Below are 27379 nucleotides of genomic sequence, written 5' to 3'. Positions count from 1 at the left end.
TGCTTTGAGTTAAATAAGTCAATATGTTCCACTGAAAACAACAGTAAACATTTCAGGGAGGTAAAAAAAGTAAATCAATAGTACATTCCGGGAGAATGTATGATATGGGAATGAAAACAAGTGAACAGGATATAAAGACGGACATAAATGAGCCAAGCTGAAAATTACGCAACTGCTTTCTTACAGTAACCTTGTTATGTTCACTAAACTAACCAAATAAAAATCCAGTAATGAACACAGGTAATACCAAGGAATATAAAGATCCTTTATGTTTAGTGAAATTAAATACAGTCTAATTATATTTAATATAATTTTATATATGTTTTCCTAAGTAATATCAGCTAAACAAAGTCTGGATTTCCTATTCAGGCTGTAATAGGGGAGAGCCTATAACAGTGATGTATCTGGAGTCAGGCACAGACCGTCACTCGCCAGGATGCAGCACTGCTGCCCTGGGGCTGTACTGAGGACCATCCATTGAGGGTTATCTGGCATCTTTTCAAACAGCTTCAGAATTGTCTTTGTATGAATAGAATTCCAAAATCATGTCTGTTTAAATTGGTTTCACTTGCCGCCTACTTATACAAATTGTTATATTCAAATGTAAGTGAATCTTTAGTCATGGATGTATCTGGAAAGAGTGAAAAATATATGTTTTAATATACCTGCAGCACTTGAAAAAGAATATAATCAAAGACCCTGATATCACTTCACAAAACATGTTTATATCAGAGCACATGCAGAGGTAATATTTATTTGCTCTCTTATAATGTATTCAGTTATTTCCTGCAATGCTGGTGGCTCACTGACTGCTATATGCAGCAAATATTCTGAGCTGTAGCAAAATATGTTATTGTTTGACGGGGGTGCGCTCCCGCAATGTCTTCTCCCAGGTAACAACGCACTGCCGGGGTGACATCACCATGCCTTTATGAGCATGCATGTCACTGTGTTAGAGTGTCACAGTGCTGTATGGATGTACAGCACATAGCTCCCATCAGAGACTTGTTATACTTTTTACTGCCTACCGCTAGCACCACATTAACCCTGTATTTACCAATGTTACTAATAAACCATCATACTGGGGGGTGGCGCCGGACCCGGGCCCCCGCCGGGCCCCTCAGGAATTTGTACCCACCCCCCCCCTCTTGGTGCCACTGGATGTACCTCGTCTCACCCAGGTAGACCTTAGATATACTAATGCATCACTACTATACTGTAGTAAGACATTACCTTCCCTTACCTGTGAACTAACATATTTCACTCCCTCACCGATGTAGTAACACTTTTCCCTCCCATGCCCGTGTTTAACACATATGACATTCCCCTCCCTCACCTGTGTAGAAATACAATCCATCCCTCACACCTGTAGTGGCACATTACCCTCCCTCACCCCGTAGTAACACCTCTGCTCACCCCTGTAGTAACACATTCCTCTCCCTAGCCTGTGTTGTAACACATTTCCTTCACCCCATAGTAACACATTTGACATTCCCCTCCCTCACCTGTGTAGTAACACATTTTCCTCTCACCTCTGTAGTAACACATTCCCTTCCCTCATTATTCAAATCAGGGAGCCACACCAACTGCCAGTGATGTTTGGCAGCACTTGGGATGGCAGTTGGTGTGTGAATATGAACTGTGCTACAGCCACAATGAGACAGACAAGACATTGCACAGGAGGAGGAAACATTTTAGCCATTGTCACCCCCTTGCCCTCTTACTGGACACCTACATCATGGAAGGATTATACTCCCCGATTTTCATGTTTCTAGGTTCAGGGGTTTGGGCAGGGCATTGATGAGTCAGTGTGTCAGGACATCTGATTTTATATATATATATATATATATATATTTATATATATATATATATATAATGAATAACTTTGTGGTCCCCATAACAACATTTTGGAGACACCTCTCTCCACTGTGGTTGTTCATTTTATAACGTATATTATTGCCATAGTTCATTTAATGCACCATACAGTAATAGTGTCCAAGTTCAGTTTATGCCTCATAGTTGTGCCCTAGTTCATTTTATGCACCATAGAAGTAGCCTAGTTCATATTATGCCACATTGTATTCTCCCAGTTCACAATATGCGACATTGTAGAATGGCCAGTACACATTATGCCACCCAGTGCTTCCAGTTCACATCCTGACACACAGGGGGTGGGGACCAACCAGCTTCTAACTGAGTGAGATCTTCTTAATTTAAGCCCACTGGACCTCATTCAGAGTCGGTCGAAGCGGCCGCACGGTCGTACGCCACCGATGTTCGCTATACTGCGCATGCGTAAAGTTCACAATGAGCGTGCGCAAACTAGCCGCTACGATCAGAAATTTCTCTCTCCTTGAACACAGCCAGGTCGGTAGTTTGAGTGACAGATTGAGGCGTTTGTGGATGGTAACAGGGGAAGGTGCTTGAAATCGGGGGAGTGGAGATCCGAACACAGGCGTGCCTAATTATGCAAACAGCGTTTTATGGGAGTGCATACGGTTTATGGGAGTGCATAATTAACAAAGTAGCATCATGGCACATGTGACATGGGAGGTTTTTACACTGACATGATCGTAGAGCTTAAGAGAGAGTATGGTCAACCTTAAGCTTTACGACCAGTTCCGATGGTTCCCGATGGTCTGGATTAATCCTTATATGCCCGGAGATGACGTGCAATGCGTACGAGAAGGGGGCGTATTTTTGAATTCCGGCCGCTTCCTGCCCTTGTTCGGCCAGCTACCGATCCGAACTTAGGGACGCAACTTGCGAGGGAATCATTTGCATATCCGGCCCCTTTTCCCGTACGACCGTGCAGCCGCTTCGACCGACTCTGAATGAGGTCCACTGTCCTTTTCTGGGACAGTCCTAATCTCGGAGCTCAATTCCCACGCCCCAGCTTCACAAACACTCTAAATAAAGAGAAGCCTACTCTCCAACAGTGCTGGGCTTACTGACTAGCTCAGCTGTGTCTGTGAGTGTGAAACAGGCTTGTCAGAGATGGATCATATCAGTGTGGAGCTTTACTGAGAGGAAGAGACAAAGATCACCACTGACGAGTCCCCTTTTTCAGGGCCAGGCAATGGGCCGAACCCAACTTCTTAGCAGGCAATTACGGGAACTTGGTAGACAACTTTATGAGCTGGGACTGTGGCCACCTAAGCGTATGGGCCCCATAGCAATGGCACAGCTTGCACTATAGCTAGGCCCATGTATATACTGTAGAGCCTGATTCTAAGTTGGATGCTTCTGTGAAAAAGGAGTCATCTCCTGTTTTCAAACCGACTGCTTATACGTCTAAATTGCAAGACAAGCTGTCTGCATGAGCCGCACAATGGGGGGAATTAAAAATTTTTTGGGATGCTCTAAGTAATGGGCGCCCGATTGAGCTAATTGTTTTTCCGATCGGGCACGAATGCTGTAGGCTCCCATATTTCTGCTTGCAGCCTCCTGAGGTGAAAAGCCTGGCTTTTGGGTGCCCAAACGTCAAGTTTAGATTCGTACCCATTAGTTTAGATGGGTTTAGCCACTTTGTACAGCTAAACCCGGTTCTTTTGGGCGCGACAAGTGCTATAATTTATGGACGTTCAAAACAATGGAATTACTCCTTCGGGTGCCCATTAATTAATGCAAACCAAAAACAATTATATTCGCCGCCCAATGTGTGCAAAGTCACAAGTAGGTCCGTTTATGCTGCATCCTGTGCTTTAGGAGACCAGCGTTAAGTAGGCATTTCTAGATAGAGTGGATCAAGACGCACGAGGATACTATTTCTGATAGGAGAGTGACGGGAGTGTCGTGGGCATGTGTCACGCTGAGTGCTATTCTGACTAATGTGCATGGGGAAGGGACGACTATTTCTGATGGATCTCTTGCATATAGCATTGGGCAGGTCCAAGTGCATATACTAATGACGACTGTTAGGTCTGAGGACGCTAGAATAGTGGGTGGAATAGGCTTGCACTTTCAGGCACACAGCTTTGCAACTTAGCTGCTCTGATTATCACATTATCATATGAACATGAGTACGATGCTGTGGCCATAGTGAAAAGCGTGTGCAGATGTGTGCGACTCAGAATCCGACCCCTAGTGCAATCAGAGCTTCTTTCCTTTTGCTAGTCAGAGGCAGCACTCTAGTGTAAATGTTGATAAATATTAAAGATTTTACCCTGCCCTGATAGTGCAAAATAAGAGTAGCATATGGGATATATTTGAATTGTTCATGTGTAACTTCCTTATCAATCAAATTCAAATCTAGATTACATTAACACTTTCAATGTCTGTAATTCCCTAAATACAAGTCTGGTTCATCCTTAATATGCTAAACGAGTTTTGGGTATCTATTTATCAAATAGCATAGTAAAGTCCTATTTTGTAGCTGAAGAATGCTAGTGGCCAACAGGAGTAGGACTGCATTGCTGATGCGTGACCCAACAGTTTCAAGCCTCCAGGTAGCGATTTGTTAAAATGAGAAACAAATAAAAGTATAACTTAAAAAAATGACAAATATATTATTTTAATCATTAAGAAATGCGTTATTTTCTGCATCTGCTATTGCTGTCTTTCTTAAATTTGCTTCAAGTAGCTACACCATGCATGGGAGAGCTAAGAGAGTCCCTGTGGCCACCATCGACGATCCACAGCGATTGCCATCGCATTCTGTGCTGCTTGATAAATAAGGAGAATATCTGGCAAAGTGATCTTCTCCATTCAATAAATAGACCTCTTGGCACAATGAATCCACTACAGAAAGAAACTAAAGCTGAGCATCCACTATACAATTTTCTGTCAGATATCTGTTCAATCTGGCTGGTTGGATTGAAAACCTGGTAATGTATGGGAGCAAATGACAATCGTCCATTTGCTCACAAACACTGGAAAATAGGCAAAAATGGTTGTTCAGACAAATTGGTTAAAACACACAAATTTAACCTATTTGAAAAAAAATGTTGTCCTTTTTTCAGTGTTTAAAACCATATGATCGACTGTCATTTGCTCCCATACATTACCAGGTCTTCATTCCAACCAGCCAGATTGGACAGATATCTGACAGAAAATTGTATAGTGGATGCCCAGCATTAGAAGCATTGGGCCTGATTCATTACGGATCACAAATGTGATTACGCACGCAGTCTCACTGTGATTGTATGCTAATCCATTGTGATCGCTATGCTGCCGCAGCACTACATAAGGACGCCCACTTTACCTTACACACATCCGTAATCCTTAGCAAGACTGCGAAACCATTGGTACTATCGAGTACCATCACAGCCTCACGCACACTTGCACAAGCTCTGACCTTACTCAGGAATTGCTAACTTCATCGCACGCTATGAGCACTCAGGCTGCGTAAGGCATCGCCACCCACAAACCCACTCACAAATAGCACTTCCTGTCAATCACTCTGCGATGGATCTGCATGGTCACCGCAATTGCAATCCCGATCGCAGTGGCCGGTTCGCACATGCGCACAACGATGCATATGCATGCGCAGTACGCAACAATCGTCCAATTGCGTGTGTAATCGCAGTTGCAATCGGTAATGATTCAAGCCCATTGTCCACTCTGGGGCAATGCCCTCTTCAAGTCCTTCCCCATCCATTTAGCAAATATAGGGCACAACAGCTGTTATAAAAGGTGGGGGCTGGACCAGACCGTTTCACTGAATGCACCTGCTGCATATCATGGTACAGAAGGATTTGACCCAATCTGATTAAGTGCAGCCCATTATTGTATGAGTATACTGTTCTTCTTGGTTGAAAAACACTGGGTGGTCTGAGTTTTTTCTGCACTGTGAGTTGCAGTTATATAAATGGCACATATCAGGTAATGTACAGAACAAAAAAAAAAAAAAATAACTTTAAAAAAAGCAGGGGAATCTGCATAGGAATACAGTAGTTATAAGGGTGCCAACCTGTATTTATTTACAAAGATCTTCTAGAAGCCCTTTAAAACTTGGTGTTACAGGTTTTTTTTTCTTAATTGATTCCTGATACCTTTTGTGTGTCAGAAATTCCCTTGTGAACTTACAGAACACACTGTACAAACTGTACTAAACCAGTATTTTTTTTTTATGACCATTAATGAAACCTAGTGCAAAGGGAAAAATGCTGTACACACAGCAGTCAATGCAATTATAAATCTTTCAGTTACGAAAAGTTCTCTACCCCCAGTTTTCCTTATTGTTCCCAAACATGTTTATAAAAAAAAATCTATAGTCTAGTCTGATTTATTGATGTTAATACCAGTACCATTTAATTTATGGCAGTTATTCATTATAAAATGTTATTTTAAACAAGCGAAGTGTAAAATTCATGATGTAAAACTTCCATTTGCCAAACTCAGGCAGAACTAGAGACAAAACAATGAAGGTTGCTTGAAGAGAGGGAAATATTATGTACCATCTGTTCACGCTGCTCGGTGGGCACAATCCAGCGACTCTTCAGCTATGTAAAGCATGAGCTTATTATACAGCTATCAGTACACTGTTTATGCCAGTAACTCAGAAATCTCCGTTTCTCATTACACCACAAAAATCAGTCACCATGTCTTAGATATAACTTGTGATTTGTCTTTCAAAAGTTCTTGTATATTTCCCTAGGCCTCACTTCGAAAATGCAGTTTTATTGATTATTTGCTAATTTAACATAAAGTATATACTATGTGCAGCAGTTATAATTATATCTTGAGGCACATCTATTGTTCATGTTCCAACTAAGAGGACTGAACTAGCTACGTGTAATTCTCACACACTAATGGCTTGAACTGACTCTTGACTTTATGTGCTGTACATATGACTTCCAAATACATGCAATACATAATAGATGGAAAATGCCCTGTAGAATACTGCTGCTGCCACATGTACAGCTCACTACTGGTTATATGAGATCCTCTTAATTGCAACATTTAGGGTTACATAAAGATAGCAGAGGTACCAACACTTAATTATTATGAATGTAATTACAATATTTATTTGCTTACATTTACATTTTCAGAATAGTTTATTGATTTTTATCAATCAAAATATATTTTAGATGTTAAAAATAAATATAGCAAAGATGTTGCCTGATAAGCATTTTCCTTTAATTGGTGCGAGTAATATAACTTACTAGCTGTTGTCTGCTTAAGTTTCTCTCTTTGTCTCTCTCGTCTCTCTTTAGCCCTCTCTTTCCCTTTTTATCTGTCTCTGTCTCTTTATCTTTTCCTCTCTGTCTCTTTTTCCATTTTTCCCTTCCCACTTTGTGTCTTCTCCATTTCTTTATCCTCCCCATTGTCTATTTCGCTTTCTCCCTCTGATAGTCTTCCCCATCTTTCCCTCTCCTGTTTCTATTTTCCTCTTACTCTGTATCTCTCTTCTTTCTTCTGTCATGCCCCTGTCTCTTGTTCTTCTCGCTTCTCTATCTCTCTTATTTTTAGGCTTCACACTACCACCTCCATGGCCTGTCTTTATCTATCTGCAGCACCAATCAGACACCGGATTGGGTGGGGACTCGATGGGCCAAATGCAATAGGGTGAGAGTTTAGAAAAGTGAGAGTTTCTGACACTTTTTAAACTTTGCCAATGTAATAGAGTCCAGAAACAAAGTAACAGAGCGAACTTGCATGTTTTTTTAGACTTAGAAAACTCTCACGATTTAAAATCTCTTTCAGATGTTTTCCCATTTTGAAGATAAAACTCAACCAATGTGAGAGTTTACTGCTAAACTCTCACATTTTCTAAACTCTCACCCTATTACATTTGGCCCGATGTGTTCATTAGGTCACAACAGATAAAGATTTTTCATTTTTAGCATGTTAGAATAAATCTTTGTGTTTTAATTTATAGCCAAAGCAAAAGCCAGTAAAATTTTGAAAAAGTTTATTTCTTTCACTTACTTATAACCCTATATTTGTTGCAATACTTTGGACTATTTATATGAGGATGATGACATTATTGAATATATACACACGCTATATAACAATTAGCCATAACATTAAAGCCACTGACTGTTAATGTTTTCAAAGCAGGAAATATGGGCAAGCCGCAAGCATACTATAAGGATCTGAGTGACTTTGGCAAGCACTAAAATGTGATGGCTAGACGACTGGGTCAGAGTATTTCCAAAATGGCTGTTCTTGTGCTGTGTTACCTGTATGCTATAGTTAGTACAATACCTGCCAAAAGTGATCCAAGGAAGGACAACCAGTGAACAAGGGTCATGGCCCCCCAAGGTTCATTGATGCACGTGAGGAGCAAAGGCTAGCCTAGCTGGGTGTATCTCAAAGAAGAGCTACTGTAGCACAAATTGCTAAAAAAGTGAATGCTGACCCCTGTCCACCACCAAAAATGTCTGTAATGGGGATGTGAGTGGAGCAATAGAAGAAGTTTGCCTGGTCTGATGAATCACATTTTCTTTTACATCATGTGTATGGCTGGGTGCATGTGTGTCGTTTATCTGTGGAAGAGATGGCACCAATATGCACTATGGGAAGAAGGCAAGCAGTGTGATGCTCTGGGTAATGTTCTGCTGCAAAACCTAAAGTCTTGTCTACCATGCGGTTGTTACTTTGACACGTACCACCCACCTAAACATTGTTGCACACCAAGTTCATCTCTTCATGGTAAATGTATTCCCTGATGGCAATGGCCTCTTTCAGCAAGATAATGCGTCTTGCCACACTGCAAAAAAAGTGCAGCAATGGTTTGGGGAACATGACAGTGTTGACTTGGCCTCAATCCGATCGAGCATCTGTGGGATATGCTGAAAAAACAATTCCTTTGATCTTGCAGGACTTAAAGGATCACATACACACACCACTATAGTACATGGGGCCTGATTCAGAGCTGGCCGCAAAGGTGATTCCGCTCGCACATTGAGCGATTGTTTGCCATTGCGCATGCGTATAAGCCGCACTGCAGCGATCCCATCGCAACTACGGACATACAGTGGAATCCATCAGAGTGAGTGACAGGTTGTCAGTGTTTGGAGGTGGTGATGGTGGGCTGGACTGAATAACGTGTGTCTGTGGGTTTGAACGTCATTTCATGGGCATGCATAAACTAGCCACTGCGATTACACATGCAGCTCCACGTGTCAGAGAAGTTCCCAAGGCTGCGGCAGGTCAGACCTTCTGCAAGTGCAAGATGGCTGCTCAATGTGCATCGATGTTACATATATTTATGCATGTAAGCAACATCGTACGCATACGAGAAGGCAGCATTGGGCATTCCTATGCTAAGGTAAGCTTTGCAACCATTTGCATATTTTTGCAACTGCGATGTTTACGAAATCACAGCTGCGATTGCACTAGCGTGCGTCTCTGAATGAGGCCCATGGTATGTTACAATCTAGAACATGAAAAATTATATAATACTCTACATGTATAAGCAGCATTAGACACTGAATGCTGCAAGTGACCCTTGGGTGGAAGATACTGTTTTTATGGATCCAAGGCAGTGACCAGGGTTTAATTTACAGTTCTGTTTCTGCAATCACTTTATATCATCAGTGTTATTTACATGGTTTTCTTGATATATCAACAGTAGTATAAAGCAGTGGTTCCCAAATTGTGCACCGTGGCACCCTGGGGTGCCTTGGGACACTTGCAAGGGTACCTCAGATTGGTGTAGCAGAACCATATCAAATTATTTATGGTCAATGTAAAGTAAATATATTGGACAAACAGAGGCGCAAACCTGTCCACCACCACATATCTGAACCTAAGGATGACAGGTCAGCACAATTTATTTCACTACTACTTTCCTATATATTTTTCTGAATTTTTCAATAACAAACCTTAGGCTTAGGGGTGCTGTGAAAACAATGCAATATTCTAGGGCGCCATGGTTCAAAAAAGTTTGGGAACCACTGGTATACAGCTTTTCATATTCATATTGGTACTATTAGACTTTTTGTTCTATCTAGAGTTTGTTGTAGCAATTGTTTTAAGAACTGGTTATGTATTTTTTCTAGTTTATAAATATTTGTATATGCAATTGTTTTTGTATTAAAATTCAAGAACACAGTATCTTTTTATATGATTTTTTTTAGTCTAGTCTGACCCTTAGTGCTGTTTTTTACAAAGATTCATGGACACATTATAATTGACTCTTTAGTTTATATTTCTGTATAATTAATAGGATAGTTGCAACTTGCTTTGACAGTTGCTAGGGTTAAATATTTGTATTTAATATTTTCTTTATTTTAAATATTTTTGTGGGGTTTTTACATACCAGATTAATGCTATTTGACAATGGCTCATATAATAAAACAGTTTCCAGTCTCATTATTATTATTATTATTATTATTATTATTATTATTATTATTATGTTGGTTTCATTATGATAAAAGTAAGGAACAAAAATGTATACATTAAATCATTTAAGGCAGCTCGTGCTTCTCAACCAATGAAACTCTGAAGTCAGCCAATGGAATTTTGATACCAGAGTATTTAAGGGGTTGTAGATGCTTTATTCTGTGGGGTCATAGGTGTGAATATCGAGGTGTGAGTTGCTATTTTCTCTTCGAATTTGCACAGTGAATTCATTTTGCAATCCAAATAGCAACTTGCACTGAACAAGTGAGACTGGATTCACATTTTTCCATTCGCAACTCCTGGAGGGTTAGAGATGGAAAGGAAAATCTTTATTTTAAGGTTAAAATGTTGGGACACGGTGTTGGACCCCTTGTACACCCCCCTAATGACTAATTAGGTATTTGGAAGTTTCCAATTAGCTTAATTAGTCCAATAATTACCCGTAATTTTTTGGGGTAAAAAAATTTCGTCAATCGTTCCCAAATAAACTTTTTCATTAGTTTAGGCACCCCAAAATTTAATTCCAATTTTTTTTAATTGAAAAATAATAGTTTTTTATCATTTTTTTTTTTAAATCAGGGTGCCCTCAAAGTCTCCCCAAATCACCTTTTTTTCCTACTTTTTTTTTAAATTTTTCATTTACTTCGTTTGCGATTAAACAAAACAAGTTTGATTGTTATAATTTTTTTGCATTTAAAAAAAAAGCACAAATCAGCCATTTATTATTATTTCCAGTTATTTGACACCATTTAAAAACCTACAGTATCTTCCTAATGCCCACAAACAGCCTTCTATACAGTCCTGCTAACAAAATTATCAATTTTGAGGGGTCCAGGATGGTCTCCCTACTTTTGTATGCACTTTTCTCACATCTAATTTGGCAGTCAATTCTCACCCCTCCGCTGCGAGTACCACGAACAGGCTCTTTTACTTGGATTGGAGAGTTCTCAGGAGCGCGCATTAGTGCGAAGTCTGCAAGTTTCAAGAAACAAACTTGCTACTCGCAATTCGCACCTAATGTGAGTCATTAAATAAGGACATTTACCTGAGATGCATATGGTCTAAAGGTGCATGCCATTTTGAACCCAAGTATAGGTGTTGCCAGTTATAACAGTGACTATTGCTGTTGTTCTTATTAATATTTCAAACAGTTTGATATAATCTATAATGCAATTCAGTTGTGACACTGACATTGGACAGTGCAATCCTGGGCAGGTATTTTGCTGTATGTATGATAAATACACCCCTGCTTGTGGCTTAGTCTAAAATACCAAATTGAATTAACTGGATTCTAAATTATGCCATATGCCTAATCAAATTACGTATTTGTTACTCAACATAAGGAATACATTACTTTGAAAACTCATATTCCAAATGTTTACTGTCACAAACCTTGCTAATAAAAAAGATATATATTTTCAATATAATGTTCTAGAACTTGCATCATTGTTCTTATCTAAGATTTCTTTGCTTCAGATATTTTCAGTATAGTTCTTATGATGCATCAGAGGAAGCTAGTTTGAATGCTTTGTCTTTGTTTTTCAGACTGCATTAGCAATACAAATCATTGCTTAAATGTCTGTGCTCCATAATTTTTACATTAATGAAAGACATTAAAGAAAGAAAGAAGATTTACTTATCTTAGTCACTTTAAGCTCATGGCATATTCTGATCTAATACTTTTTGCACAAAATGAAAGTAAGTTATGAATGCTTCCTGCTGATTATATGGTTCAAAAGCCAAGCACAATGACAGTAAACCCCCTAACAATGTCACTGAAAGGCTTTGCATAATTGTAAAATATGTCTTAAAGTGTTAGTATCACCAACATTGTATAAAGTTGGTAGCTGTTTCGTTTGGATTATCATTTTTAACCAGCTGCAGGCCTGCAGCCAATATGTACTGTTTCTTCTTTCCCTTAAGCCAATCACATCATGGTGGAGGCCAAATTGGATTTGCAGCTCAAACCAAGAGCCTGATCCCTTTTAGTGTCACTAGGGTCTTTTAGATGGCTACACACAATGGTTCTTAATATTATCATTGATCAACTAATAGTATAGTATATAAAGGGCTGTTCCTCGCATGGAGTACAGGAACAATAGAGAAAAATATATAGTGTATGTTGTTGTGATAAGGTATACAACTGCAAAAGACAGATTATAATGCAATTACCCAGCCACAGAGTGATAAAAACGATAATTAATTGGAACTTTTCTTCATCAATACTTCTCAGTTGAATAAAAAAAAATCTCATATTTTGAAGAAGAAAATATAGTGCATACTGCGTAGGTAATGGTAAATTAATAAATGTTAGTGTCAGTGCACTCATGTGAAAAAGGAAAAAAAATTGTGCTTGTACATTTTTTTTGAATAGCATCCATTGTTGAACTCATGATGTTTCAGCTAGAGGAAATATAAATAAAATTAATACTGAATACTGTACACTGGATAACAAAATCGGTTATATTCTCTTTAAAATCAGGTTGCAAAAATTTAATCTGCATTTCTTTATTTTTCTAAAGATGGTCTTTATTAGAAAAAGAAGGGTATGGTGCAAAAATATATATACACTACAATCACAAAAGTGATACATCATCATGGGTCCGCCCCAGCTGTTAACAGTTACAGTTTGTTCCATTTTACAACAGGGACTGAGTAATTACTGCAACCTGAGAGAGAAGGGTATGCAGTTATGTCAACATTCACAATGTCGACATGAACATAATGTCATTATGTTGACATTGTGAACGTAGTCCGCTTTAGGGTTAGGGTTAGATTGCATTGAGGAATAGGCTGCAGTTACAGTTACTGTAGGGTTAGGCTGCAGGTAGGCTGTTAGTTAGGATTAGGGTAAGGTTTCATTCCCTGTTCCAAGATGGCTGCCAGACTTAGCTACTGGGCATGCACGGAACCATCCTGTCACTGTGTTGAGTATCACCGTGGGAGACAGTAGTCTCTCACTTAGCTCCAGAGAGACCAAGGTATTACTGCCTCCCACAGCACCTTCCAGCATCCCTGTACCGCTACCCGGCCAGCAAATACACTCACCGGCTGGTCTTCTGCTCAAGCTCCACTCAATCAAACCAGTGTATAACAGTGAGTTCAGTTGTACTCACCACTCAATAAAATCACTCCACTGGTGAAACAATTGGGCTTTTCGATGTCTCATCCACTGTTGTGTACTGGAACTCTGCTACACCTACAAAAATGTACACACATATTTCCAACACTAAAATCTTCTGAAAATGCTATGACAACAAGCCAACTGTTAACATGCACAATGTCGATATTCTGACACATTGTCGACATTATGTGAATATCACCATTTGTCGATTTTCTGAATGTTGACATTTTGTACCACACCCTCACAGAAGCTAGAAGAAAGGTGAGTGGCTGTTAGTAATAATGTAAACTATATTAGAGACAATGGAGCTAATTTATCAATGCAACCTTTAATTGATTGATAAGTAGGATTTTTTAATGGCTGTACACTGATTTACTGAATAATTAAAACAATATAAGAATATGAAACCCCACTCTAGAAATTCTGCATTGTATACCCCTGTATACTAGCCATGGGCATGCAAGACATTGAACTGAGTCAAGCCACATGATTCAGCCCAGTGAAGTGGCTCATGACAGTGTCTCGGCACACGGCTCTTCTGGGAATGCAAACTGCCGGTACTCGGGGACTGACTGTGTGGGTCGCGATTTTTGCAGCATATGAGTTCCAATCTTGGCAGGTGACCTAGGAGTGGGTTGGCTTTGGTTGTGGAACTACAAGTTCCAGCGGACCCATAATGCCCCGCATGCTTGTATTTGTGGTTCTCCAAATACCAGCATGCGGGGGAGGCTTGCTGGAATGTGTAGTTCTACAACTAAAGCCAATATTTAACCACTGATTTTACACTACACGCTAACACTATCAACCCGGCACCCACCGCCCTAGGGTGCCGGGGATAGCCCCGGGCTATCAGCCTAGGCCAGGGGGGACCTGAAGAGCGGGAACCCTTTACTGGAGGGGTCCCCAACTCCCCAGGGATCCCTGGCCTGGGCTGACTAGCGGCCAGGGCTGATGCTGTGGCCAGGAGGCCCAGTGAAAGGGCTTCCCTGGCTGTGGCATCAGTCCCCCGTTAAAAGGGGTCTTGAGCTGGTTTTAAATATATGGGGGACCCTGCTGCCTGGTGCTGGTTCTTAAATTATGGTGGTACCCTATTCATTTTATTCCCCATAATTTTAGGAACCAGGACTGGCTGGCAAGTCTGGGGCTGGTTATGCTTTTGGGGGGGACCCTATGTCATTTTTTTTTTACATAAAAACACTTTATATTAGGTATACAGGCAGAAACATACACAAATCACACTGATCTGTGTATGTTTCTGCCAAACTCGCAGCTCAGGAGGTGGTCTATTTGAAACTTCTATTTCACAGTGAGTTTGCTACAATCTCACACGAGATTGGAAACTCGATTCTTAGTAAATTTGCGAGTTGCTTTTTCATCTAAAGTACTTCCTATTTTTGCCGATGATGAGTTTTTTAGAATTTGCAAACTCACCTAAGTTTTAACAGTGAAAAAAGAGACCTCACTTCCAAACTCACTCGAGTTTGTCTTTAGTAAATTTGCAAGATGAAAAAAATGCCAAAACGCACGTGAGAATGTAATCTCACCAAAATTCACACAAACTCGACTCTTAGTAAATTTACCCCCATTATCTCTACTTCATACCTGATTACTGTCCTTTAATACCATTACATACCTTAATAACTTTTCAACTCATGTTCCCTGATTATGCCTTAATTATTCAAAACCAAAACCTGTCACTCGTCAATATTGTTCTTTTTCATTTTGCAGAAGCTGCAAGGAATCAATACTCCTAACAGTGGTACAGCCATACCCGGTGAGTACAACAAGCAATTAAAGTGTTATTGTTATCATTAACGCTAAGAAAAAAGCTTATTTGTTACCATACTCATATGAACCTCCGTGTAGGATTAGAACACATTTCCTTTTCTATGTAATGTACATCCTTAAAGTTCACCAGTTATAAATGTATTTAATTTGTTCAATGTCTTATCTCACACTTTCCTGTGCTGTTAATTATCTCCCCCATTTGTTGATGGTGATAAAATATAGATTTATGTCATGTGAAGGGATAGTGACATAATGATATCACTAGAGAATCTAAACATGACAGTATGCTGGTGTCCACAGGCCACTTAGTTTATTCTAATAATTCATTAAGGGACCTTTTGTAGGGTGTGGTATGAAAAGTTGACACTCAGAATGTCCACATCTGACTGTCGCAGGTTCTGAATGTCAACCATCAGAATGTCGACATGGACTTTACGTCGTCAACCAATATGTTAACATTCAAAAATTTTGACATGGCTAAAATGTCAACTTGTTCATACAGTTTTTTGCTTATTTTAGCCTAATTCTAACCGTAAAAATAAGCACAAAACTGTATGCATTGTAATGCAATGTCACAAATAGTTCCCAATAAACATGGGGCTACTTTTCTGGATAAAAAAGCATCACTATTGTAAAACAATATCATATATCATATATTAAACTTACTGTATGTATAATTAGGTGAAAATCCTTAGCAAATTATGATAGTCTTCTGTGTCCTGAATTATGGGAGCTTGGTCACTGGACCACAGAGCTAAGCATTTGTCAGCAGGAACAATCATACTATAGACATAGCTATGTTCTCAAATGGGCCTGGCCACCACCAGGTTCATCACATCTGATTCTGTGGGCAAGGGGTCATTGCTGGTTGCCTCAGCGCTCAGCAGGGGTGAAGTGGCTGATGACTGGAGTTCCCTGTTCCAAATTCTCATCTTTCCTTCAATTAAAGCATAATTGGGACCATAGCACCATCTGGGGTGACATCTGCTGTGGAGATAAGTGGGGAACACAGTTAGACTGCTTTAAATCTGGCCTTTTACCATGATAACCTTTCAGAATCTTCGGTACTGTCAGCTGGTACCTCCAAATGGAACAGTTGTGGCTTACCTGCCAGGTATAGTTGTATAACAGAAAATAAAGGGCTTCAAACAGTGTGAAAACAGCCTTGTCCTGCTCCAGTAGCAAAGGTTTATGCTCTCATCCTACAGTGCTGCCCTTTCCCTCTCTAAACAGTCATATTTCAAGAACCTCATCTCCTCCCAGTCCTTAAATCCCCAGCGTCACTTCACTACCTTCAACTCCCTCCTCTGCACACCCCCTCCTCCCCTCCTCACTCTCTGCCCTTCTCTTTGCTACCTACTTCACATCTAAAATTGATTCCATACGTCATGACATCATATCCAACCCGTCCCCAGCTCTCCACCTCCTCCTTTCCTGAATCATCCCTCCCCTTCCATTTTTCTGACTCTGACATCCTTCTCCCCTGTATCTGGAGAGGAAGTCATGGTTCTCATCCAGTCCTCCCTCCCTTCCACCTCCCCCATTGACCCTATCCCCTCTCGCCTCCTCCACTACCTTTCTCCTTCTGCCTGCTCCCATCTTGCCCACCTCCTTAATCTCTCCTCTTATCAGGCACTGTCCCTTCTGCATTCAAGCATGCCCTTGTCTCCCCCATTCTTAAAAACCTACCCTTGATCCTAATATTCTCTCTAACTACCGACCCATCTCTCTGCCCCCTTTTGCCTCCAAACTCCTTGAGCGTATTTTTTACAACCGCCTTACCACCTTTCTTTCCTCCCACTCCCTCCTTGACCATTTTCAGTCTGGCTTCCGTTCTCTCCACTCCACTGAAACTGCCCTCACAAAAGTCAGCAATGACCTCCTTGCTGCCAAATCCAAGGGCCATTACTCTCTGCTCATTCTCCTTGACCTCTCTGCTGCTTTTGACACTGTGGACCACCATCTCCTGCTGCAAATCCTTCACTCCCTTGGTATACGTGACTCTGCCCTCTCCTGGCTGTCCTCCTACCTCTCTGACCGATCCTTCTCTATTTCCTCTCATGACTATTCTTCCCCTCCACAGCCTTTTTCAGTAGGTGTTCCCCAAGGTTCTGTACTTGGGCCTCTCCTATTCTCCCTCTATATGTCCTCTCTAGGTGAAATAATCAGCTCTTTTGACCTCCATTATCATCTCTATGCTGATGATACTCAGATATACCTTTCCTCCCCGATCTCTCCCCCTCTCTACTGACTTGTATTTCCAACTGTCTCTCTGCTATCTCTTCCTGGATGTCACAATGATTTCTTAAACTTAATATGTCTAAGACAGAGCTGATCATCTTCCCACCCTCCACCATAACCTCGCCTCCCACTATTTCTTTATCTATTGATGGCACAACTATCTCCTCTAGTTTCAAAGTGCACTGTCTTGGAGTTATCCTGAACTCATCCCTCTCCTTCAAACCACATATACAGAACCTCTCGCAGTCCTGCCATTTTCATCTTAAAAATATTTCCAAGATCAGACCCTATCTCACCCAGGATGCTACTAAAACCCTTATACACTCACTGGTCATCTCAAGATTGGACTACTATAACCTCCTATCTGGCCTCCCCAAATCCCATTTCTCTCATCTCCAGTCTGTCCTCAATGCTGCTGCTCGGCTCATCTTCCTCTCCAAATGCTCTACATCTGCCTCTACTCTCCTACAAGCCCTCCACTGGCTCCCCTTCCCTTTCAGAACCTAATTCAAGGTTCTCACCCTCGCTTACAAAGCCCTCTCCCAATCTTCTCCCATTTATGTCTCTGATCTAATCTCCCTTCACTCTCCTGTCCGCCCTCTTCGTTCAACTTATGCATGCCGCCTTACATGCCAACTGTTTAATTCCTCTCACTCTTGCCTCCAAGATTTTGCCCATGCTGCTCTCCACCTTTGGAACTGTCTCCCTCTCCCCATCAGACTATCCACCTCTCTACAATCATTCAAACGTGCTCTCAAGACCCATTATTTCATCAAAGCCTTCCAGCTCTCATCCTAACTTGCTGCTATATGCCCCTTCCTCCCCATCTGCCCATCTGTGTCACACTTGTTTGTCTGCCCCTCCCTTTTAGAATGTAAACTCTTACGAATAGGGCCCTCTACCCTCTTGTGCTTCTCCCTACTTTACTTTCATCTACTACTTACTCCCCACTAGGGAAGCTAACACTTGGTTGCTTAAGCTCTGAAGCTTATGTGGGTGTTATGGTCGCTAATGTAGCAATGTATATTATCCATGTCCTTGTCCTGCGTTGTATTGCATTGTACTGTAAGTCTTTGGTCACCTATTTGTTTATATACTTTATAAGGCGCTGCGGAACAGTTGTGGTGCCATATGAATAAATAATATTAATAATAATAATAATAATAATAATAATTGATAATGATTGACATCCTAATTACAATAGGTGAAGTGAAAATAAGAGACAATAAGACACCCTGTCCTGTAATTATATTATACTGGGTGTCTGGTGGCATTATATTGCATAGTGATAATAGATAGAAATTCTTACCAGACCTTTTAGCAGAACAAGCCTCCTTTTGTGAACCGCGGTGATTCACAATATGTAACATCCTATCAGTCTGTGTGCTAACAGAGCATCTTGCCACAAGAGGGCAGCAGAAAACAGGTTTTGAAATACATATGTAACAGATAAGAAAATCTCATTCCTGTTAAACTCCTACATCTTGCAATTTTATGATATCTTGAATTATAACTGTAAAGGTATTCTCTTACTGATGAATACATTTGTGACATAACCCTTGACCCTGAGAAATAGGAAAGGAAAAAACGTTTTAACAATTTGTTAAATCTAGTACCAGCCAAGATCAAGATCAAACTAGTTAAATATCTGTCGTCTGATTCTAGTCAGGAGCTATAACATTCTAACATTTGCAGCCAAGCCACCTCAGCCAAGCCACCTCTCTGTAATCTACTGCTGAGTCCTTCCATGATTAAGATGTAGACTTTTGTAGCTGACATTATGAAGACTTGGGGAGCTCCAGATAAGTATTAAACAATATATTGATTTTTGAAGTTCAGGTTGACACTTTCTGGATTAGTTCTCTTTAATAAAGCCATTATTTTTCCTATACTATAAGAATTTCTGTTTGTTGATAAGTCAGACCTTGTTGTATTTCCTTTGTGTTTTGAGCTGATTGGGAGGTGTAAATATATTAATGCATACATTAAACATTCCTTAAGGCGGGACTCTTGTACAGACCTCAAACCACTATATTTATTACTAGCAGGGATACTTGCCATTGCTTGGGTTGAAGAATGGACCTTGAAGTACATCTGCACCCTTGATTTTTTACATTGTCCTTGCTTATAAACCCATTTCGTTGATCCTGAAAAGGACCTCACTGTTTGCTAACATGGTGTGGTATACTAAAGGGGTAAAGCTTGGACAAGGAAAACAGAAGTCATTTACACCTAGATAACAATGCAAGTTAGGAGTAAATGACAGTGCTGGCAGGCATATTTTCTGACTGTTTGGAAGGGGGTATATCAGGAGCAGAGTAATTTACAAGACAGAAATCAGTATAGCTACCTAGATCACTGCAGTTTCATATATCACTGCAAAACAGAGATCATTGCTGAGTAGAAATCTCTGCAGACCAGCATTGGAGACCACATGGCATATGAAAATGTGCTTGGAGGAAGTTAGTAACTGTCAGTGCAGTGTGACAGTTTATCCCCTGACTCACTGCTCTTCCGTTGGAGCTCTGCTTGCCCCCTCACTGGTACAGGCTGTGCCTTCAGATCAGTTTAGATTTAGGCACTGGAAGACATCCTGAGCATAAAAATGTACAATCAGAGACTCCATGGCGTACTTGGTGGGCACCATGTAGACCTCCATGGCCCTGATGAACTTCAGACATAGCCAAAAACTTAATTTTAGTCAAACTATATCATCATGCCAAATTTGGTGGAGCTAGGTACAAGGATTAGGCACTTGGCGGCAGGGGCGCCAAGAGGAGGGGAACTGGTACTAATTACCTGAGCTTGCTGGAGGGGCCTGGCCGGGTCTGGTGCCACCCCCCCTCCTACCTCCCCTCCCTCTTGCATCAAAGCAGCCCAGCACACGCACTGATCCTGCCCCCCACTGACTATGCACCAGGCTTAGTGGCTCACAGTGCTCCCCAGCGCTGCAAAAATTTGTTGTTGTTTTTTTTCTGAGGGGGCATGGCCTCCCGTGATTAGGCCACGTCCCTTCTTCCACCGGGCCCGGCGCGGTTGTCGAGCGCCCCTGTTTGGCGGAGGGTTAGGCTGCTTAAGGGTATGGTTAGGGTTAGGCACTAGGGGGAGGGTTAGGGTTAAAATAACAAAAATAAAGTGCTGACCTTTTCTGTGTCAGCCATTTGTGTGTCAACATTATTTATCATGTCGACAGTTTGACAATGTTGACCTTAGTCCATGTCGACCATTTGCCCCTGTCTGTTGCTTGCCTGTCACCCATTTGGTGTCAACCAATTGACTGTCTATTTAAATACTGTAGATCTTTCAATCCACACCACATAAGATATAAAATCTCCAAATATTTTTTTTTATAGCAAGCAAATAGGTTTTGAAAGGATTCTAATTAGTTAAACAGTGTAAAACTATTATACTGTATATAATACTCTACCTTTTAGATTCTAACAGAAGTAAGGGCAGAAGCACAACACAAGGCATAAATTATATTTCTATAAAAAATTGTCATATATATATACCCAATAGATCACTATGCATATTTAAATAATGGACAACTAAAACTATAATATAGTATATGCAGCTATAAAATACTAGAGTTATATACCTTTATGGCTTTAAATCTCTCGTATTTTAGCTGCCCATTGGTTTCCTGTCCTGGAATCTTGTCTTCTCCCTTCACTTTGGAGCTCCATCTCCTCCCTGTTTCTATCTCCTCCCTGTTTCCTTTGCCGTTTTTATCCCTCTTGGTTGTTTCTGGACCTGATTACACAAAATGTAAGTTGCTTCAATCAATTTATAAGTGACAGCAGGTGCTAGAAAGATAGTGGTAATCTCGTAAAGAAACACACAGAAATATCCCCAATACACTGCTGTAAAAAGCTGACATTATATTTGTACACAAAATGCTGACTTCTGAACTACACACATTTGCAATATATGATAAGTCAGTCGCCAGTGCTTCTGCTAAGAATGGTCCCAACTCCTAACTCTAAACAATGAGAGTTCTTATATTGGGTCATACATACATATATGGATTTTAAATTGTGTTTTTAAAATGAAAGCTTACTTACCAGGAGGCACCTAAAGTGCCCCCCAAATGGCACTAGAAAGAGCAGCGCTTCATGTCAGCCACTGGTCCCCCACATACTACACAAACATTGATATATAATATCGAAGTTGCTAAAGTCAGATTATAAGTGACAGCAAATGCCAGAAAAAAGGGGTTATTTAGAAAAATGTGTGTAACTGCATTTTATGTACAAATAGAATGGCATCTTTTTTATTGGCTTACAGCAGTGTGCTAGGGATTTTTCTGTATGATTCTGTTCCTGGAAATGATCAGAAATATAGCTTATAGGGCAATTTGGGTTGGATTGAGAGACAAAATCTATTCATGTCTTTGCTTTATTTTCCTTTGCTGTTAAAAATTAAGTTGTCCAGTAGTATATTTTTCTCTTTGATTAGACCTATTAAAGGCCCATTTCATAAACACTTAACAAGCAATGCCTTAGTATCTTGATTACATATCGATAATCCAAGGTTAAGGAATAGGGTATAAAATTAGATACACTAAGTGACAAGCTTTTATCTGCAAATTTAAATTTCCTGTGATGGTCTTAAGGGGTCCATACATCTGCATCTGATTGGCACATTTCCCTCATCTCCTGACACCTGGGTTGGATTTCCTTGATTTGCCAATCTTGACCAAAACAATGGTGAATCAGGGATTCTTAACATGCAGAGTTGCCCTGATTCCCCAACAGATCACGATCATTGATGCCTGCCAATCTGTAATTTTGATCGCCGATCAGGGAATTGAGGCGCTGATGTATGGCTCGCATTAGATGAGTAAATAAATGTGGTCGTCTCATAGCTCTAATAGTTAAAAATTAAATGACTGTTCTAATTAAATCTTGTGAATAAAAAATCCCATAAGGAGTAATATTTCAGTGGCCTTGTGTAGCCTGCACTGCTCTACAAACTATCACTAAAACATTACAGAAGAAGAAGAAATATGAACCTGTTTGAGGTCTTTATCTTGCTGTGTATCATCACTTATAACTATAGAAATTATTCTGCTATCTGTGTTTTGGAAACCAAGGGTTACTCCAGACCGACCCCAGGTGGAACACTTTAAGGTGTTAGCTAGAGGCTTTGGTGAAGGCACTGTCTGACTAACATCCAGTTTAGCAGCAAGAAAAATATCCTTAGGTGAAGTGTAATGCCCTGCGAAGGAAAGTAAAGGTTACACAATTATAGGTAGAATCTAATTGCTATGGGCAACTTTTCCATTTGTCCACTTGTCCACTGTTTAGAAGCTTTGAGTCATCACTCCCCATGTATGTTGCTGTAGGGATGTAGTCAGCTGACCGGTGGCCGCCGCTGTAAATGCCGCTGCTGATATCCCGACAAGGGAGTTAAGATAGGCGTCGAAATACCGTCGCCTATCCTAATCCCGATGCCAGAACACAGACGGACGGATCCCCGAATGAGGAAAGTCCGGGGCACCCGTCCTCTTGGCCACGGGGGGGGGGGGGGAGGTAGGGTTAGGTCAGTTAGCCGGTTTAGCATTAGGTTTTTTGGGGTGAGGTTAGGGTTAGGCACCCCTAGGAGGGAGGGTTAGGGTCAGGCACCACTGTTGGGGTGGGGTTAGGTTTAGGCACTAAGGGGAAACGGTTAGGTTTAGGCCCGAAGGAGAGGGACTTTGGTTCAGGAACTAAAGGGGAGGGTTAGGGTGTGGGGTGGGAGGAGTTAGGGTTAGGCTACCATAAGGGAGGGTTAGGGTTGGGGGGGAGGGTAAGTATACTTACCCAACCCCTGTCGGGATGCCGCTGTGGGTATTCTGACAGGAGGCATCCTGACAAATGCAAAACAGAAAATAAAAAATCTATTACCTGAACCCAATTTAATTTTATTCATCCTGTCTTTTGCTGGTCTACCTACTACAGGCCCTCCAGCATGACTCATTCCAGGAGGGACAAAATGTTCTGCGCCTGCACATCCCTCTAAATTTATGATTGCAGCCACCCTTCTCATCAATTAACTAGATCAACACAGGTGACTGCTATCATTAATTAGGTGGGAAGTCCATGAGCAAAGCATTCATTACGTGATGGAAGGGGGTCATGTTGGAGGGTATGTATACTATTGTACTTTTAAGCTGGCCATACACCAGACCAACTTTCCTCCAACCATCCAACTAGTTGGCTCGTTGGAATGAAAATCTGGTAATGAATGGGGCAAATAATAATCAGACATTTGTCTGAATGACCGTGTTCCCGTCTGTTTTCCTGCTTTTGGGAGCAAAAGGCTTGTTGTTTGTTCCAATCCATAACCAGATTTTCATTCCAACCTGCCAACTAGTTGGATGGTTAAAGGAAGGTTGGTCTGGTGTATGGCAAGCTTTACTGTACATTTTCTATCTTTTGTCTATATATAAATATACAGTATTGTTACCTGACTTACAGTATGTCCACCTTGCAAATTGAGCTTGCACAATTTCCAGAACAGGAAGTGTTGCATTTTATCAGTTTGTTACCTAAATGATAATCTCCTGTATCAGACAGATTCACCTGAGCTTTACAAAACTCTCAGATAATTGATAGCCCCTGTTTTGACAGCATTGTTTAATAATATCTTAGAGACGGGGCATACCCTTAAGATGTAATAAGGCAAGGATCATATTGTTCTCTAAACCTAATAAAAATTCTGAATTTGCTTTGAGACTTTAAGGAATTTTAGTTGACAATTTTTTCTGATGTTCAAATGGCATTTACTACAGGCAGGTAATCAGTAGCAACTGTCAGGAGAGATGCTGCTGCTATAATTGCCTAAAGGAGACAAACAATACTCAGTTTAGAGATGGGACCTGTGACCAAATGTCTTGGCCACACCTAATCACAATCCTGTAATTTAGATACATTGGTCCTGTTTTTTTAAATGCAATAAAGACTTGGGGCTGTATTCAATTAGTTTCGTACCGCGATACTTTTTCGCAGGCCTGACTTTTCACCTACATCTCGTGTTTTGCATGCAGAAAAGTATTGTGCGCGCTCCCGCTATTCTCCATATTTCATTAGAAAGGAAGCGAAAACGGCACCCGGCGAAACTGAAACAGGTGAAAAGTCCTGTCAAAAATGGGGAACTCTGCTTGACAACCCGCAAAAGAAGCACTGAAATTGGGGATCACTATAGATGCTCCCGATTAGCCCTAATGAAGGCATTTGGGGTACTTAAGTTGTGCCAATTGCTGCTAATTAGCGCATTTACACAAGTGGTGAAGAACAGCATTAAGCAATATTTTGGGGAGAAAATAACTACTCCCAGCAAATTCGGGGTACTTGAAAATGGGTACTAGCATACTTTTAAGTTGTTAAAGTGAAGTTTTAAATCACGTAAAAAATCCACCTTCCGCAAGCACCTGCAATAAAAAAAAACACCTGCCCCATTCTTGGGGACCCACCTGTAGTCAATTCAGCTAGTTTTTAAGTTTGTCCCCCAACTTTGATATTTTTCATCCCCAAAATGAAAGTACTTTTTTGGTGTATTCCAAAGTCTTTTTAAAACATTTTTTGACACAGTTTAGCTTTGGGGACCATCACAAGGGTGTAGGGGGGTTTCCCGAAGTTTACACCCCAAAACCGCAATTCTGCACTTTTTCCGCTTGCTATTCATAGTCATAAACTTTTCCGCTGATTACATTGCATTGACTTTTTGCGTACGCGAAAAGTCTTTGGAATTGAATACGGCGGAAACTCTCCGCCTGGCGAAATGACGTCATGCGCGATACTTTTCCGCGGATTCAGACTTTTCGCCTCTAATTGAATACGGGCCTTTAGTGAAAAATAAATACAATGATGGAAGCTAATGGCTACACTTTTTTCCAATTTGAGAGGGGTACAAAATCACCTACATCTCTTGCCTTTTTAATAAAGGACTGGATGCTCTGCTGAAATGCACATTCAGCTTTTTCATTTTCGAATGTTCAAACGTCAATGTTTTATACCACCCCCACTGATAGATTGCGCTAAGGGCCTGATTCAGAGCTGAACGCTCTGACCAGAGCGCTCGCTCTGAATCAGGGCCATCCTACCTTTTTTTGGAGCTACATGATGATGGTCGCGATGGTCTTGACCATCGCGACCATCGGGCTTGCGACAGAGACCCTGCGGTAGGGTCTTGCTGCCGCAAGCCCTGGAGTGATTTTGGCTCTATCAGAGCCAAAATCACTCCCACTGACATCATCACTAGTGATGTCAGTGGGGCCGGCTTGAGACGGTAGGCGTTCCCATGGGAACGCCTCCGTCTGGCAGGCAAGCCCCCGGCACGCCCACCAAAGGGGGCGTGCTGTCAATCAACATCAACAGCATGCCCCCTTTGGTGCGAGACCCGGAGCGATGGTGAGCCCGTCGCTCGCCGGGTCTCGCGCATGCGCATGACGGAGCTCCCTCCGTCGTGCGCATGCGCAGTGGGGAACATCGACCCGCTTGCGAGCGGGTCTGAATGACCCCCTAAGTCTGAGGCCTAAGAATTTGTGCTCATGTTGATGTAATAGGATTAGTTCTGTGATTGACACCAAACCATTGAATATACTTGGGAGCAGACCTAATAAAGTATCTATCAGATCTATATAATGTGAAAGGAAATATTTAATTTCACACTCTTCCAATTTTACATTTTATTAACCACTTACTGGTGTATTTTATTTCCCAAAAAACAGTTATAATTTGTGTTTTTTTATTTATTTAAGTTTAGAATGTATTTTTAAAACTATATTTAAATGTTTTTATTAAAAAATAATATACATAGGGGGTACAATTGTAAAATCACCTCACACTCCCCAGTAGAAAAACTCCCAGTGGCAAAAGATTCCCAGCATTATCACACCTCCTGCTGGTATTTAGGAGCTGATTCAGACCCACTCGCTAGGATGCGAAAACTCGTAGCTGGCCGATATTTGCAATCTACGCATGCGTATGCAAAAGATCGGGAAGCACTCGCTCACCCAGCATAGACAGCCCAATTGAATGAGTGACAGGTGAGGCCATTTGTGGGTGGTAACAGGGGCAGGCCACTAGAAACGGGGGAGTGGAGGTACTAATGAGTGATTTAACGCCATTTCAGAGGTGTGCATAATTAACAGGCAGCGTCATTGTACACGTCACCTGGTTGAATTTCACACTGAAGTGATTGCAGTGCTTGCGGCAAGGTATAGTCAACCTCAAGCTCTGCGAGCACATCCGATGGTGCTCGATGTACCAATGTTTTCATGCACTTCCAGGAGATGACGTGCGCAAGTGGGCGTCTTATGAATAGCTGGTGGGCGTCTGCATACACAAAGTGAACACATGCCAAGACATGGTGGGCGTGCTAATGCCTTGTTGTGCGATCGCCTGCTTGCTGGGCATGTGCCTGATTTGCATACGATGAGAGCATGCGAACGCATCTAGCGAGCGGGTTTGAATGAGCTCCTAAGTCCCAGTGTCAGAGCCCTTTCCCCCACCCAAGTGTCAATGGGCCCCTCTCCCTATGTGTTACTGTATATGCAGTTGTAAATTTTTTATATATTCCCTCTGCTACATCACTGCCGGGGGGCTGGATTAGGAGGAGGATATCCGTTCTGCGCATGTACAGTGTGTTTTGCACTTATCTCTGCAATTTATGGCAATAAGGAAACTTTATTTGCTTAAATGTTTTGAGTTGCCAGGTAGGGGCTCACATTCTGGTAATCAGTGACAAGTGAAGTAATTGCATATGCTTTGGATCTCTCTCCCCATATGTGAAAGGTAGTCTGTAGGCTTCTATAGGTGAACACTATCTTCAGATGGTGTTAGCTACTTAATAAATCCAACAGTATAGCGCTGCAGTCCCTCCTTCTTATAACCTGGGGATCCTTAATATATGCCATTACCCCCACGAAAATGGGTGTGGTATAAGAGA

The 27379-nt window shown here is 41.2% G+C and overlaps 1 protein-coding gene across 1 annotated transcript in view; it reads left to right on the top strand.

Annotated features, from left to right (window-relative positions):
• FRMPD4 (FERM and PDZ domain containing 4) overlaps positions 1–27379 on the top strand; it is a 487596-nt gene that overhangs the window by 396059 nt on the left and 64158 nt on the right. Inside the window, exon 5 of the mRNA XM_088481199.1 lies at positions 15146–15191. Within this exon, the coding sequence (XP_088337325.1) occupies positions 15146–15191 (46 nt within the window). The remainder of the gene's footprint in view (positions 1–15145; positions 15192–27379) is intronic.

The sequence above is a fragment of the Taudactylus pleione genome, unplaced genomic scaffold (assembly GCF_031769625.1).
Source record: "Taudactylus pleione unplaced genomic scaffold, aTauple2 ptg000265l, whole genome shotgun sequence".
In the NCBI taxonomy this organism is placed as follows: domain Eukaryota; kingdom Metazoa; phylum Chordata; class Amphibia; order Anura; family Myobatrachidae; genus Taudactylus; species Taudactylus pleione.
This window is presented reverse-complemented; position numbering and strand designations above follow the sequence as displayed.